Source organism: Aquarana catesbeiana, linkage group LG04 (assembly GCF_042186555.1).
Source record: "Aquarana catesbeiana isolate 2022-GZ linkage group LG04, ASM4218655v1, whole genome shotgun sequence".
In the NCBI taxonomy this organism is placed as follows: domain Eukaryota; kingdom Metazoa; phylum Chordata; class Amphibia; order Anura; family Ranidae; genus Aquarana; species Aquarana catesbeiana.
In genome coordinates, this window is record NC_133327.1 from 160,456,750 (window position 1) to 160,474,613 (window position 17,864).

Consider the following 17,864-nt stretch of genomic DNA (forward strand, 5'->3'; position numbering starts at 1 on the left):
ACACACACACACACACACACACATCAAACAAAACAGATATTCTACATTTATATTAAACAAATTTGCACTGTATCCATATTGCTGATAGGCTAATGTTGTATATAGGATATCAAATATACACACACACCATAAAAGACAGTTATTTTGCATTTAATTAATTTGCACTGTATCCATATTGCTGACATGCTAATATTTTATATACGATATCAAATACACACACACCATAAAAGACAGACATTCTACATTTCCATTAAACTAATTTGCACTATCCATATTGCTCATATGCTAATGTTGTATATAGGATATGAAATGCACACGCACCATTAAAGACAGATATTCTACATTGATATAAAAAATACACTGTATTTATATTGCTGATATGCAATTTTTTTTATATAGGATATCAAATGCACAGTCACAAGCCAAAGAAACCATGTATTCCTCACTGGTATTAAATTAGTGTGCTCCACACTTATATTTCTTATAGAATATTACTTTTTTGTGTATCAGATAGTAAACACATATATATCACACAAGCCACGTGAATGATATATAGATATATATCTATATATGTATATCTCTCTCTCCCATCTCTTTGCCTTTACGATAGATAGATAGATAGATAGATAGATAGATAGATAGATAGATAGATATGTGTGTTTATTTATATATATATATATATATATATATATATATATATATATATATATATATATATATATATATATATATATATATATATATATATATATATATTATATATATATATATATATATATATAAATTTTCTCAACTCTATAGAAAAGGCAAAGGGGTGGGCCTAAGGAAAACATACCTTTTAACTGAACTCCACGTATAGAGGCTAATTTACTAAAGATGAGAATGTTTACACAATAAATTCTGTAATTTAACTTTAATTAGCCAATCATATGTAAAGCATATTCCTCTTCGCTTCTTTTACCTGCACAGATTAGTAATTGAAGTCAACATTCACATAATTAATTGTGTACATTTCCTCAACTCCTTTAGTAAATCAGCCAAGAGTCTACAAATGAGAACCTATCCCATGTAATAGTACGAAGGCTATAAATAATAATACTCCTGATGTCTGTATCTGTTCTTGCATATAGATCCATATGTTAGTTCATTTTCCAGTAGCAATATTTGTGCTGCGTTTTAAATGGAGCATTTGTTGTCAACCTGCATTTTGTAGAAGTGAACTTGCGCTGTGCTTTGTGTCCAATTCTAAAACGCATCATTTGGTCTACATATGTTTGAAATATTCCTTGGCGTGAATAGAGCGAGAACGGGTCATAGAACTGGGAATTGACGATGTATGCTATTTCCTTTACAGAAGTTTGGGGAATATGAGATTAAGGGAAGGAAAAAAGAGAGAAAAAAAAGTAAGAAAGAAAGAAAGAAAGAAAGAAAGAAAGAAAGAAAGAAAGAAAGAAAGAAAGAAAGAAAGAAAGAAAGAAAGAATATCAGCTAAGAAAGAAAGAAAGAAAGATAATAAAACACATACCTAACCATATGTACCTATGAGATTAAGGGAAGGAAAAAAAAGAGAGAAAAAAAGAAAGAAAGAAAGAAAGAAAGAAAGAAAGAAAGAAAGAAAGAAAGAAAGAAAGAAAGAAAGAAAGAAAGAAAGAAAGAAAGAAAGAAAGAAAGAAAGAAAGAAAATAAAACACATACCTAACCATATGTGCCTAGCAGCTATCTATATATATAGTACTGTACTTTTTTTCGGACTTCAAAAGACATCAATGCGAAGTAAATGAATGGAAAAGTGTTCTTATAGGGAACAAGTTGCTGCTGTTGACACTTTTGGACGTGTCTCATATAACAGCACCTGGATAAACTTGTGGAAATGTTTGGTCAGACAAGGCAGGTCCATATGTAAGTGTGAAGACAGGCTAATGATGGGGCAAACCTTCTGTCCTATGACTGTACATAAAGCATCTCTCTATTCACTGGACACAGAAATCAAAAAGCTTCCTAGCTTTTCTTCTTTACTTCTCCATCCTTTGGACTCACCATGTGCACATGTGGTTGGTCTGGGGTCAGGGGTCAAACTCTAAGGCATTTCAAAAGTCGGTGACTTCAATAGATGTATCCTTCAACACTATCTAGAGGCAGTAACTGCATTTCCAGCAACAGAAAATACAAATAATAAAAAAAGGCAAGGAAGGGCCTATGTTCTGCGTGTCTCTTTAAAAACAAAAAGCAGCAGCACACACACAAGTCTAGATTGCAGAGATCATTAACTTCGCACTTCTTGGCACTCATCATCATCTTGCTTGTACTTTGCCCTAAAAAAAAAGATTGCAAACCCAAATGTATCTGCTAATTTGGCATTATTTCGCATTAGAGCGGAGAACAATCAGATCCTCCCCCATTATGGAGAATAAAACAATCGCAGACTTAATTAAATCTGATAAGCTCCTTTAAAGCTCTCCTTGCCTTCACCAGTGTCTGTCTAGCTGGATGTGACCTGTTTGCCCTCCATAAATACATGAAATCATGTGTCTTGTCATCCCCCATAGGTGGAGATGGAAGAGAACCCTTGTGTCAATGCATCATATATAGACTTTGGAAACTCAGCAAACAAGTGTCGTATTAATCAGTGCGGACAATGGAGCTGGTAATTAAATATAAAAGCCAATGAATTGATTCCTTTTTTTCTCCCCTCCATCCTAATTTTCAATCCCCAGGCAATGCTAAGATGAGGGAATTTTTTCAAAGCTGTCGCGGAAGCTTGTTCTTCCCTTTCCCACAGCCCATTGGCATGGAAATAGAGTCCCCTAACTTATTCTCACCTTAGATATTCTTTTTCTTACTGATTATTGCTATTAAAGGCTGACACAAAAGATTTTCTGAACATTCCATGTGAAAGGCTATGTGTAATGACTGGCCCATCTACATGAGAGGGGATGCAAATGGGGCTGGTCAGGGCTAGGCTATGTGCAGAGAGCTGGCCTCACCACTGCTGGCCCCCAGCCTGTCTTACCGTGCCTACTCCTCCACCTGTTGCCAAACGGCCTTCAGATCTTCCCAGGACCTGAGGGGTGACACCAGCACCCTTTGCTGCTCCTCCATGCTGTCATCCTTCATTTCTTCCTTTTCTGGCTTTCTGAAATCAGTTAGGAGAAATCATGATGAGGCAGAAATGAGCCGTCAGGGTGATATTTTAATGGCTTATATTGTCACGTTGGTGCATGTGGCTTTGAACTAGCACAGCTCTCCTTCCCTGCAGAGAGCGCCGCAAATCCCACTTGATAACTTCTGCAACTTTTTTTCCCTCTCTCCTGTAAGTTTAGACACATTCCCTAAATATCCATTAACCGACCTGCATTGTAATGGAGCTCCACACCTCTCCTGATCAATCAGGGGATGTACATGTGGACATCTGCTTGGGTGTCAATAGTACTATGAGCACAGCACTCATGTATGTGGATGACTGTGCACATATATGTCAGTGGGTTCACACATATAGGTGAATAACTGTCTGCATGTGTGTACATATGTGTGTGTGAATTAAGGACACACGAGAAAGAGAGAGAGAGAGAGAGACTGCATATGTATACATATATGTATGTAAATTAGTGATTGCATTTGTATACATGTGTGTCTATATATGATATATATGGACCATATATATGTGAATGCCTGTTTGCATGTACATATATATATATATATATATATATATATATATATATATATATATATATATATATATATATATATATATATATATATATATATGTGTGTGTGTGTGTGTGTGTGTTTACTGGACCTTTACATATATATATGAATGTCTGTTTGCATGTGTATACATATATGCGTGCGTGCGTGTGTGTTTTTATGGACCTTTACACGTATATTTGAATGCCTATTTGCATGTGTATACACATAGACATATGTGTGTGTGTGTGTGTGTTTTATGTACCTTTAGCCTTTAGATATATATGTGGACGACTGTTTGTATGTCTACACACATGTGTGTTTGTTATGGGTATGTACATATATATGTGAATGTCTGTTTGCATGTGTATACACATAGACATATGTGTGTGTATTAGTGTATTATGGATATTTACGTATATATTTAAATGACTGTTTGCATTGGTATATATATATATATATATATATATTACAAAGTAAAGAGACTGTGAGTGTGCCACCCCATTCCCCTGGCAGTGTACCCAGGATGCTAAGTGTACATGGTGTGTACCGTTCTCTAATCACCATCCCGGTATGGCAGACAGAATATCCAGTGAGCAGGAATGCTGGTCTCCGCCGCCCTGGAATGTGGCTTCTCATCACTGGCTTTTATGAATAGGATATGTTAAGTGGGACCATTTCTATTTTAATTAAAGTGCTACCTGCCCTACACTGTTTACAAAGTATTCCTTTTGAAAAGAGGGCCTAAAGTTTCTTTGTGAATGAGGAGTGAGAGTTTGGAGTTTAAAATCTGCTGGTGCAAGGATTCATTGAGGCAGCTAACAAAGGCTAAATTGAATAATTCCGATCCTGCCCCAGCTTTTTTAGGCTTCTATTACTAGAAAATAATTACAGCTAATGAATATGCAGAGGAGGGAAGAATGGCTGCATAAATAAAAGGCCAGGGACAGTTTGCAATGCTCAAATACAAGGTGCTGCCAGGGACATTCTATATTTCAAAAAGTCCTGCCAGGGATACTCTATTAGTCAGATAAAGAGCCCTGCCATGGACATTCTACAATTATTACATAAAACGTCCTGCCACGGACATTCTACCATAGTCAAATAAAGAGTACTGCCAGGGACACTCTTCAATATTTAGATTAAGAGTGCTGCCAGGGACATTCAACAATATTCAGATAAAAAATCTTGCCAGGGATACTCTATTAGTCAGATAAAGAGCCCTGCCATGGACATTCTACAATTATTACATAAAACGTCCTGCCACGGACATTCTACCATAGTCAAATAAAGAGTACTGCCAGGGATACTCTACATTAGTCAGTTAAAGAGTCCTGCCAGGGGCACTCTGCAATTGTCAAATACTGTCAAACACAATAGTCAAAAAATGCCAGGGACATATACTACAACAGTCAGATAAAAAGCCCTGTCGGGGACATTCTGCAAAATTCAGCCCAAAAGCTCCACCAGAGCCTTTTTCAATTGCCAAACTGAAGTATATAGCCTGGGACATGCTACAATAGTCAGATAAAGGGTTCTACAAGTGATATTCCGCAATGTCTAAATAAAAATGTCTGACATTCTGCAATATTCAGATACAAAGTTGTGCCAGGGATATTCTTCAATAATCAGATAAAAGCTACAGCAATAGATATTCTGCAGTGTTTAGATAAAAAGGGCTACCACGGACATTCTACAATATTCAGAATAAATGTACTACCAAGAATATTCCTAAGGGACGATCTATAGAAAAAAAGTAGTGCCAGGGACATTCTACAATATTCAGATAGAAAGTCTTTAGGGGTTTTCTGCAAGATTCAGATAAAAAGTACTAGCAGGGTCACTCTTTTATAGTCAGATAAAAGTCTACTAGGGGCATTGGAAGCATGGATGCCTATGGCAGCCTCCAAGTCTACTTCCCAGCCTAGTCTGGGCTAAAGCAAAGTCACATATTCACACCATTGAAAAAAAACAAAAACAAACCACACTTTAATATATGGTCATGGCTGCTTTTGTACACAAGACAAAGAGAATATATGGTCATAGACAGGTTAATCGAGCTTTGCTGAAGAAAAACAAGCAAGTGTTGTATGTTTGCACTGAATGCAAAGGTCTGTATTTTCCAGAGCAAATCAAAGGGAGTGTTAGTCCTTTTCCTGCTCACTCATCTGAAGGTAAGTACATTTTCTCTGGCGATCAAAAACCTGGTAACTAACAAAGACAGCCAATGCTGCTTCCACCGTCCTGATGTGGCTAGTTGGGGAAATTTCAATAATTCTGACAAGGGTGACTGATTTGTGAACTAAAAAAAAAAAATAAAATAAAAAGGTCAGGAAATGTACACTGCTCCATTTCCAATCGAAAAAAGGGAGGACAATATATATATATATATATATATATATAAAATAATATACATAAAATAACATACATAACATAAAATATAAAAAAGAAAAAGAGAGAAGGCAAAACTGAACCAAATAAACCGACAGGAAAAAAATAATGACAAATGAAAAAAAAATATTCACAAATAAAAAAAAAAAAAAAAAAAGATTCTCACCCACCTGTGTTGTGATGGGTACAGAATACAAGCATTGAAAAATGGCAAGACATGGAAATGAAATCCAGAAAATTCACCTCCCTGGAAATTGTAAGCATACTGATGGACTCGTATATGGAGGTTGGGAAGGTGAGAAGGAATCTCAGGACAGAAGGCAATATTGTGAAAATTAAAGGGAGTGTCGGTCTAGGATGAAAACAGCAAGAATAAGATGTGGAGAAATGAAGTAAAGGGGGTCTTGGAAGAATTTTTTTCCCCTCCTGTAGAATTTGGGCAGGGAGGGAAAAAAAAAGTTGCTACTCCTAAAAACATTGTTTGTCATCAAGCGGTGTCAGCCTCCCTTACAATACCTGGGATTGATGAGTGGAGGTAGCCAATCAGGAGGCGTCTGGGACTCTGGGAGTCCTTAGTTGGAGAGGTAGGGGTGAAGGGGGGAGAGGGCCAGGACCAATGGGCGCTGACGTCCATCCGCACGTGACTCCGCCCCCTCCTCCCATTCATCAAGGGGGGAACGAGTCGTCCTTTCAATTCATTTATCTGCAGGAATGATTGCCGCTATCAGTCTCCAGCTCAACGCCCGGCTGAGGAGGTGAAAGTTTCTCCCCAGGAAGATAAACCGCAAAAAGACAATATTGTGCAGAAAAAAAAAGAGGAGAGGAGTGAGGTGGAAAGGAGTGCAAAGAAAAAGTGCCTTTCCCACAACAACATTCCCATGCAAAGATCCCATCGTGACAAGTTGTGCTGAGATCTTGGTCGCCCATGTGAAGGAGGAGAAGATCCAGATCGGTGTCCTCCTGTGTGTTGGCCCTCTTGTTTGTCTGCTGCACTAACCGATCGCCATGCTCCTGGACGCCGGACCCCAATACCCAGCCATAGGGGTCACCACGTTCGGCTCTTCCCGACACCATTCCACCGGAGACGTGACGGAGCGCGAGGTGGGCTTGGGCATCAACCCGTTCGCCGACGGCATGGGCGCCTTCAAGATCAACCCCGGCGGGCATGAGCAGACGGCGTTCACCTCTCAGGCTCCGGGCTATGCCGCCGCCGCCCTGGGTCACCACCACCACCCTGGTCATGTCAGCTCCTACTCCAGTGCCGCCTTCAACTCCACCCGGGACTTTCTATTCCGAAACCGGGGCTTCGGGGAAGCCGCCAGCGCCCAGCACAGCCTCTTCGCCTCGGCGGGGGGGTTCGGAGGACCTCACGGACACACCGACGCCACCGGACACCTTATCTTCCCGGGGCTGCATGAGCAAGCGGCAGGACACGGCTCCCCCAACGTGGTGAACGGGCAGATGAGGCTGGGCTTCTCCGGGGACATGTATGGCCGACCCGACCAGTATGGACAAGTCACCAGCCCCAGGTCCGAGCACTACGCCTCCACCCAACTCCATGGCTATGGCCCTATGAACATGAACATGGCTGCCCACCATGGAGCCGGGGCCTTCTTCAGATACATGAGGCAACCCATCAAGCAAGAACTCATCTGTAAGTGGATTGAGCCCGAGCAACTGTCCAACCCCAAAAAGTCGTGCAACAAAACTTTCAGCACCATGCACGAGCTGGTCACCCATGTCACGGTGGAGCACGTTGGAGGACCCGAGCAATCCAATCATATCTGCTTCTGGGAAGAGTGTGCCAGAGAAGGCAAGCCTTTCAAAGCCAAATACAAACTGGTCAACCACATCAGAGTCCACACAGGGGAAAAACCCTTCCCCTGCCCCTTCCCTGGTTGTGGGAAAGTCTTTGCCAGGTCAGAAAACCTGAAAATCCACAAAAGGACTCACACAGGTACCCACTTTATATTTCACCCCATACCCCCCAAAAAAAACTCCTACTTTTTATTATTACTATCACTATATTATTATTTTTTACTTTATCCTGTTAAAACTACCACTATATTATTATTTTTATCTTATTATTACTACCACTATAATATTACTTTGTATTATAACTACCACTATATTATTATTTTAATCTTATTATTACTACCACTATAATATGCTTTTGTATGATAGCTACCACGATATTATTATTTTTTAACTTATTATTACTACTACTATATTATTCTTTTTTATTATAACTACCACTATATTATTTATTTTATTATTACTACCACTATATATTTTTTTCAATGTTAATGTAAGTTACTATCACTATATTGTTATTAATTTATTATCACTACCACTGTAATATTATTTTTTTTTTTTTACATTTTATTGTAACCGTCACTATAGCAATAGATTTATTTCATTATAACTACCACTATTATTTTCATTTTATTTGTGTTGCATTTTTTGTTTTGTTCATAATGGCAACACTCAACGAATGTCAACATTTTCGCTCTGTGACCCAGCTATAGATAGATAGATAGAATATAGTTTTTTAATTTGTGTTACCCTGATTTGAATATGCTCTAGCACATTTTTCTATGTCCATGTATCCGTTTTTGTTTCTCTATAGCTGGGCTGCCTAGAAATATTATTCTGTTTCCCATCGTGATTTTATTTATAGATGCTCTTCTAGCATAAAAAAAAGATAAACTTGTCTGCTTGTCAAATCTGCCTGAGAGGTGGATAACCTTAATTGTATTACAGCGGAAAATTGTGCTAAATATTCAATTATCCAATTTTCACTCGGAATTGACAAATATTTGTTAAAAAATCGAGTTAGGGGATCGTGCCATCAATCAAAGCAATGCTACCGAAGTCTGGGGGAAATCTGGGGGTTTGACAGAGGTTGTGTGTTATTGTGTCTGTGTATAAGGAGGGGGGGGGGTCGTTGTGTACGTTTTTTTTTTTGTTTTGTTTTGTTTTTTTAGTCATTTGCTTTTATAATTCTCTTAATACCTTCATCTCCTTTTAAATAATTAAATTTAATATAAGTCTGCGAAATTAAAAATAAATATGCAATTCATACGACTGATACAATTGTGACATGCTTATTTTTTTATATAAAGCAATCTTGGAGTGATTGATGACAAATATATACAGAAAAAATTATAATTGAAGCAAATATACTTATATAAATAGCTGCATGGATACTTTTTTGTTAATACAAAGAAATGTTGCATTTCCCATGCTTTCCTATGTGTTGGAATATTTAAATCAGACACAGATTGTGATGTATGTATCTTTTTGCTTTGTTTTTTTATGCATTAGGTGAGAAGCCCTTTAAGTGTGAGTTTGAAGGCTGTGACAGACGATTTGCAAATAGCAGCGACCGTAAAAAACACATGCACGTCCACACTTCAGACAAGCCCTATCTGTGTAAAATGTGTGACAAGTCCTACACCCACCCGAGCTCCCTCAGAAAACACATGAAGGTAACTTAACATCTCTCCATGCCATAGACAGAGCAGAGAGCCTTGTGCTGCCTCTTAGAACTATAGTGATCCTTATGATTGTGGCTAACGTCTTCTATCATCACTGTGCCAAAGCTGGTTGACTACAAACGTCTGTATGCCACCACATTCCAAACAAGGTTTTCTCTAGCCACCAAAATATACCAAATTTCTCAATTAGTAAAGTTGGGTTTTCGCCTTGTTTATTTTACTATCCAAGCTGCAGGGAGAGTTTGGCATCCAGTTCCCACTGTCCAGGTTTTCAGCACTGGATGAAGCCTCCTTTTGTGTAGGCAAACCACTGTGCAAGCCACAAAAAAAGCTTTTCTGATATGACAGACCGTCTCCAATCTCTTGTATTCCATTGTGATGTTACTGAAATAAGAAATAAGGGATCCTAAAAGAACCCCAGAAGATCAGTCATCCATTTTTTCTATTTGTTATGGGGGCTATCTGTTTATTATTCGATTCATTCTATTTATTACAGGGGTTGTCTATTTATTATAGAGTTTTTCCTATTTATGGTGGGGGTTGCATATCTATTATAGAGGCTTTTTTTGTTTATGTTTTTTCCTGTTTATTGTGTGTGTGTGTGTGTGTGGGGGGGTATATTTATTATAGAGTTTTCTGTTTAGTAGAGGGGGGTCCTATTTATTATAGAGGATTTCTGCTTATTAGTGGGGTCTATTTAATGTTGAGTTTTTCTGTTTAGTGTGTGTGTGCGTGGGGGTCTATTTATTATAGAGGTTTACTGCTTATTAGTGGGAGTTTGTCTATTTTTAGGGATGTTTCTGTTGTCTATTTATTAGAAAGGTTCTCTGTACATTATGAGGGTTGTCTATTTATTATAGAAGATTTCTGCCTGGGGGGGGGGGGGGGGCTTGTCTCTTTTTTCATTGAGGTGTATGGGGGGTTTTCGATTTATTGTGAAGTGAGGCTTTCCTATTTTTTATTATGAATCTTAAGGGGGCTGTCCTTTCATTATGGAGGTATTCAATTTATTATGAGGAGGAGGGGGGGGGGTCTGTTTATTATGGAGTTTTTCTATTTATTATGGGGGGGGGGGGGTTATGTTTATTATGGAGGTTTTCAATTTAGTATGGAGTACTTCTAGATATTATGGGGTTTTCTATATGGGGGTTGTCTATTTATTATGGAGTTTTCTTTTTTTTTATTATGGAGGATTTCTCTGGGTTTTCTGTTTATTATGGAGTTTTCTTTTATATCTATGATGGAGGATTTCTATTTATTCCTGGGTTTTCTGTTTATTATGGATTTTTTTTATTATGGAGTTTTTTTTTTTATTTATTATGAGGGTTATTTATTTAATTATAGAGGGTTTTATACCTTCTTATTCTTTTTTTTTTCTTCTATTGGTTGAACTAGATGGACTCTTTTTTTATGTCCTTTTTTCAGTTTTCAACTCTCTTTGTCCTGGTAAATGTAAATCTTTTTAAGGGATCTGGTTGATTGCTATGTGTCTGATTCATTTTTTTTTTCTTTCTATAGGTCCACGAATCAACTTCCCAGGGGTCCCAACCTTCTCCAGCAGCCAGCTCAGGCTATGAATCTTCAACGCCCCCAACAATCGTGTCTCCTACTTCAGAAAACCAGACCACAAGTTCCTTATCCCCTTCCTCCTCAGCAGTACATCACACGTCCAGTCACAGCACGCTCTCATCAAATTTTAACGAATGGTACGTTTAAACACATATTTAAAAAAAAGACTTCCAGAGATTAATGAACACTTCGAATCTAATCCTAAAGCTGCCGGGACGGAATAACAATGAAGAATGAGACCCTTTTTGCTATTTTCTTCAGGCTTGGTAGAAAAAAAAAATATAAGGGGATTGTAGAGTGCATGAGAAGAGTTTGCCAGGCCAAATGCCAACCGTGTAGGGTTTAATGAACCACTAATTAGAGGTCTCAATCTGCATGTCTTTTCAGGCGGCCTTTTTTTTTGTAAATACAGAAGTATTAGTTGAAAAAAATGTACTGTTGATTTTGTAAATAGCTATATTACAAGTGAAAGGGGTATGTGGAATTGTGATCACTGCATATATGTGTTTTTTTGGGGTGGGGTGCAGAGGGAAAGGAAGCAAGCTCTTTTTTTTTTTCCATGGATGGCAAGAATGTTCTAGTAAATGTGTACCCAAATGTGAAATACATTGTACCCTTCCAGTCTAAGCGTCCACATAACAGACTATTTACTGATTTCAGTGTGCTTTTTTTCCCTGTATAAAGTGCAAGCTTTTCGTCCCAAAGTCCAGTCCGGTTTTTTAGTGCAGTGATATCTTGTTACACGTCATGTCAATTAATTGGTACAGTGCAAGCCTGGATCTCTTTATGTGTCAATCTGTTACATTTTGTTTATGTAAAGTGATATTAAAATATACAAAAAAAATCTATAACTGTCCATTGCTTTTGGCATAAAGTGACCTCCTAATGTATGTAGCGATGATCATTTTCATATTTATCCGCATGTATATATATAAAAAAAAGTCCCGCTTCTACATGTTGACACAACATTCAATATTTATGGCTAGATGCATTCGATTGTCAATTTTTAGTTCCAGAAGCTGTTTGGTAATATTTCGTACATGATTAAAGACTATGAAAATCTCAGTATATTGTGGTAGGAATCCTTATTTAACTAACGACCCCCCCCCTTTTCAACTTTAGATTGCTAGCAGTAAGTACTACACAAGTATTATTATTTTTTTAGTAATCTCCTATATAGAGATTCATTAAGGGTCCCCTGGGGTGGTTACTACATTGGATAAATTGCACTTATGACGTTTGCTATGTAAATTCTCAGTTTCCTTGCTTTATGCCATGGCCTTATACAATTCAAAGGGTTCCCCTAGTAAAAGACAAATTCTGAGACAGTTTTAACTATCACTGAAATCGCGGTGTAATTTATAGTACTACAAATTGAATATTTTCCCCCCTCCCATTAAGTTGTGTGATTGTTGTAAATCACTACCCCCAATATTGCCTTTAACCTATTTTCAATGCACTTTATAGCCCATTAAAGCTAGTTCAGGTTTAGTTCAAGTCCAGTAGCACTTTTTTTGACTGCCTTAAGTACTGATTTTTATCTATATCAATTACTTGGGATGCTGCTATCATTATAGAGCTTTCCTTGCTTATTAAAAAAAGAAAGAAAGAAAAAAAAGATGAAAAGCAAGACACAATAATTGTATGTAAGTTGATTATCTGTCTTTTATTTATTCCTAATTTCCTTAAGAAATTCGTTCCATTGACTGGCGATGATACAGTACATTTGTAAATGAGGAGGCAACATAAAAAATGTAAATGGCTTGTGCTTAATGAGTGTTACAGAACGCCTTTTCTGGAAATCAGATGGTCTTTTGTTGTAGTTTGATAGATTTTTGGAAGCTATATGATGCTATGCTCTAACTTAGCCAGGCTTGCTGGGGAGAGGTGCCTATTGTTCCAGCTTGTAGGCAGCACCGTAGTCCTATTAAATAGATCCTGACACCTACTCTTCTTGTTATGTATGGAAGTTTTTCAAGTTCTAAGGGAACAGGCACAGCAAGGATCATTCATATGGCCTTGTGTGCAGCTCCCCTTGCACCATTACTGATGGGAGTGCAAGCTTTCGAATGGGCCTCTATAGACTGATTTAACACTTTGAATTATGAACTTGTTTTCTGATAACTGCTTAAGAGAATTATTGACATTCCAGCACAAGAATCCGTTTTACTGCCCTCAAGGAGAGGGGGGGAAAAAAGCTCAAGTCATATTTTCCAGGGTGAAGCAGCCCAGAGGAGATGCATGGAGTCATTGCTGCAGATGAGAACAGCGCCACCTTGTTTTTAGGAAATGACTTTAGGAACAATGCATGGCAGTGTATACTCAGTTCTTCCAGTTCATATTGTCAGGTCAAAGCTGTGCTTACACCACAATTGTTATGTGGTGACCGTCCCATCCATTTATATAATGTCACCTAGGCCAGTGTCTTTGTGAAGGACTAGACTTTGATGAGGAATTGAGAAGTAGAGGGCCAGTAATAATGCTTATTGTGAGTTGTGCTATTGCTGTATTATATATTGTCTGAGGTTGTAAAATGGTGTTTGTTAGGTGGGCACGTGTTTGCCAACATCGAGAGAGTATAAAAAGAATATTATAGATAACAGGAGTAATTATTCCGTTACCTGGACACAAAGATAGGCTACTAGAAAGGAAAGAGAGAGGGGAGGGAATGAGAGGGGGGAGAGAGAGAAAGAGGAGGGAGAGGGAGAAAGAGGGGGAGGGGGAGAAAGAGCTATAGGGGGAGAGAGAAAGAGCTGGGGGGGGGAGCTGTGGGGGGGAGAAAGAGAGGGGGTGGGAGAGAAAGAGCTGGTGGGGGGGGGGGGGGGGAGAGAAAGAGGGGAGGGGGAGCTGTGGAGGGGGGAGAAAGAGAGGGTAGTGGGAGAGAAACAGCTGGGGGGGGAGGGGGAGATAATACAGTAGATATTTGACTGGTTATTGGTAGGTGATAAAAAAAAGTTTAGATCTATATTCGATGGATAGACAGAAAGGCCGACAGAAAAAAAGGGGAAAAAACAGATAAAGGAAGAGGAGGGAAAAAGAGTGGAGAAAGAATGAATAGATAGATAGATAGATAGATAGATAGATAGATAGATAGATAGATAGATAGATAGATAGATAGATAGATAGATAGATAGATACTTACTTAAATAAACAACAGATAGAAAGATAATAGAGAGATGATATACAGCGATAGATAGATTATAAAAAGGGAAAGACACGTAAAAGAGAGAATATATAGATCTTTAGATAGATAGATAATTAAATAAATAGACAGGTATATAATGAATATGTAGATAATTGAGATATGTAATAGATAGAAAACAACGAGTGCAATCGCCCTTTTTGGCACTTATCCGGTTCATTGCCACCCCAAGACTGTCTCTTGCATGCTGGACGTGAATTATCAGTCATCCTGTGATCTAATTAGCTAGAAACATTACCATTTTATGCTGTCTGGCATATACTGTATCTCCCAGACCGATATTAATGATGGAGGTTAGAGGAAATGGCCTTTTTAACTTAAATGTAGTCTATTACTTTGTGCCTACCTTTAATGTCTGCTTCTTGAGATGTATATTTCATACTTTACTTCATGGGCTATTAGGTTTTGAAATACATGAATGTTATCAGTGAAATATGTTGTTCAACTCTATTTAGCAGGAAGCGAAGATTGTGCTACAAATGGCTTGCTTCAGTGGCCGTAGTGTACTGTTGCTCCTGCTTAATATATTTTTCCTTTTTTAGTATTTTGTTATAGTAATGTTCTTTTCAGTAGGTAAAATGACTGTTTTATTCTGTGGTTTATGAAACTGTAGAAAATGAAGCAGGTCTATCTATCTATCTATCTATCTATCTATCTATCTATCTATCTATCTATCTATCTATCTATCTATCTATCTATCTATCTATCTGTTCATTGTATTGTATTTCTTTATCTATGCATGTATGTATCTATTTATTATTTAGCCTTATTCTATCTATCTATCTATCTATCTATCTATCTATCTATCTATCTATCTATCTATCTATCTATCTATCTATCTATCTATCTATCTATCTATCGATCTGATGAGTATAGAAAAATAGCTGATCTAGGACTTGATGCTATGATATAAGTGTGTCCTGACATTTGTTTAACGATGAATTGTTTTCTGCATACACGAAGGAAGTTTTGGATTGGATATCCGCTTAGTTGTATCCTCGCATATTTATATTTATATTTTAAGGACACGACAGCCTATTATAAGATCGTTCCCTGATTTAGAAAAATATATAGAGGAGTATATATGGGTTACTAATACATAAATAATTTTTCCAGGGAAAACTACTTTAGAACTGGACTGATGTGGCTTACTATAGGCTAGGCCTATATTGGTAGGGTAGGGCTACCGTGCTTGTGTGCAGGATTTTTATATAGGGGTCTATGACTAAACTTACAGGTCTCATATTTAGATATCTATAAGCACAATTATTAGACGTATCACCAACATCTCACCCCTACACTGCCTGAATGAGGACTGCACTCAGTGGGATCTCAGAGCCAACTTATCCTGCGCATGCGCCTGTGAAGACATCTGCTACCATAACTCCACGTGTTTATGAATATGTATGATCATCCCCATCATCTTCAGTCTGTGTCTACCAAGCTCTGCCCAAGAAACATTGTATGGCCATCCCAAGGCGAAATTCGGTGCTGTGGAGTCTGGATGGATTTCAGCTCAGATGAAATAGTTGTCTGACACTTTATGCCATTTCAACATAATACTTAATAGCCTAAATGACTTGTGCCTTTCAGTAATAGACCTGTGCTGAGATGTGTCTGTGTATGTGTGTGTAAGGACAGATAAATACTTAACACAATATATATCATTCTAGTTTAGGATTATTGTATGTGTGATTGATGAATTATACATGTTGTAATAAAGCTATTTTTTATTTGCAATCTAAAAAACAAATCAGCGTAGGATTAGCAGAGGAAACATATACAGATGCCTATTGGACACATAACCGCCTTTACAAGCATTTTACAATGGCCCCTGGCTCCATGCACACTGTTCTTAAAAAACGTCTGTTCTCTTGGGAGTAAAACACGCTCATATAGAGAATTTTTGTACAAAGTTTAGACGCATTTAGGAGAGTTCTACGTTTTTTCTGCCTCCATGCTCCAATCAGAAACACGAACCAGAAGGTTTTTTTTTCCCTGCCTCTAAACGTTAAAATCAAAATATGCCTCTTAACGTCCTAATGTGGACACATAGGATAACATTGAGCTGCTTCTACAGGCAGAACACAAAACTCTTGTAGAAACAACATTTTTTAAGCCAGTGTGCACGGAGAAGGACTAGTGTAACAATTCATTCATTTTTATGGCTCATCAATCTGTCCAATGTGAAATTATAACAGCACCATCCATATTAGTGGCACTAACAGCAAAAACAGAAAACAACAACAGCAGCAGCAACAACAACACCAATAATAATAATATTAATAACAACAACAATAACACTATTATTATTATTGTTTGTGTTTTACTTTCAGCTTCGATGTAATTTTTAATACGTGAGATGTGTGCCCGTTGCTGCAAATCGATTTCTCTCTCTCTCTTTTTTTTTACTTTGATGACTTTGATTCTATGTGTCCTGAGCATTCCCCTGTCATCTTATGAGTAAACAGCAGTGTACACAATGAAGAAATCTTCCATGACAGGAGGAGAAGACGGAGCTGTGTGACTTGTTATAAGGACAATCCTAAGCCATGTCGTGGATCCTGGCTATACAGCCACACACAGATCACCCCGCAAACTTTGTTCCCACGACCAATAATGGCAGCCTGTAGAAAAGACTGCAGCCCTACTGATTTATTTTTTATGCTAAATATGACCCACCGTGAGGGTTACAATGGGGATACACAGCGCTGATTTCTCACACTGGTGGGAGCATTTTGTATACATGGACTCAGAGGCAGCAAAATGATCATTCCCCTTTTTTACCTACACAATACGTATATGTCTCTTATATACATCTTGTATTTAGAGAAAGCAAAATGAAAATTTTATTGACTTACCCAATACATATATATGTCTTTATACATCTCCATAAGAGGGAGCCAAATTTTCATCCCCTTTTTTACCTACACATTATTTATGTCTGTTATATACATAATTTATCTCTGTATTTAGAGAAAGCAAACTGATCATTCATTTTATTAACTTACACGTGCCTTTCTTTATACATCTCCATGGGGTAGCAAAATCATCGTCCCCTTTTTTACCTACACAATACATACATATATGTATATTCTTATCTCAGTATGGAGAGAGCAAAATGATCATACATTTGCTTAACTTACACAGTACATATATGTCTCTTATACATCTCTCTTCATTTAGAGGGAGCAGTATTAGCACCCCCTTTATTATTTACACAATACATATGTCTTTTCTTATCTTCTTATCTCTGTATTTATAAGAAAAAGATAATTATCCTTTTGCTTAATTTACACAGCACATGTGTCTCTTATACATCTTCTCTCCTCCTTTATTAGTTACACAATACATACAGTATAAGTCATTTATACATATTATCACTGTATTTACAGGGAGGATCAATATGATCATCCCCTTTATTAATTACACAATACATATAAGCCCCTTATACATATTATCTCTGTATTGAGAGGGAGCAATGTGATCATCCATTTTATTAATTTACACAATATACA

The 17,864-nt window shown here is 37.6% G+C and overlaps 1 protein-coding gene across 1 annotated transcript; it reads left to right on the forward strand.

The window, feature by feature from the left end:
• Nucleotides 1-6,738: 6,738 nt before the first annotated feature.
• On the forward strand, nt 6,739-12,209 carry ZIC1 (Zic family member 1). Its single transcript, XM_073625899.1, has 3 exons — nt 6,739-8,032; nt 9,403-9,566; nt 11,094-12,209. Exons 1-3 carry the CDS (start codon nt 7,081-7,083, stop codon nt 11,289-11,291), a joined length of 1,314 nt encoding a protein of 437 aa, XP_073482000.1. The 5' UTR covers nt 6,739-7,080; the 3' UTR covers nt 11,292-12,209.
• Nucleotides 12,210-17,864: the final 5,655 nt, after the last annotated feature.

Bases quoted from the DNA above. Each gene is read 5' to 3' on its own strand.
- ZIC1 (XM_073625899.1), top strand. From the start codon at position 7,081: ATGCTCCTGGACGCCGGACCCCAATACCCAGCCATAGGGGTCACCACG. The intron at 8,033-9,402 runs GTACCCACTTTA...TTTATGCATTAG, and splicing joins CCACAAAAGGACTCACACAG to GTGAGAAGCCCTTTAAGTGT. The intron at 9,567-11,093 runs GTAACTTAACAT...TTCTTTCTATAG, and splicing joins CCCTCAGAAAACACATGAAG to GTCCACGAATCAACTTCCCA.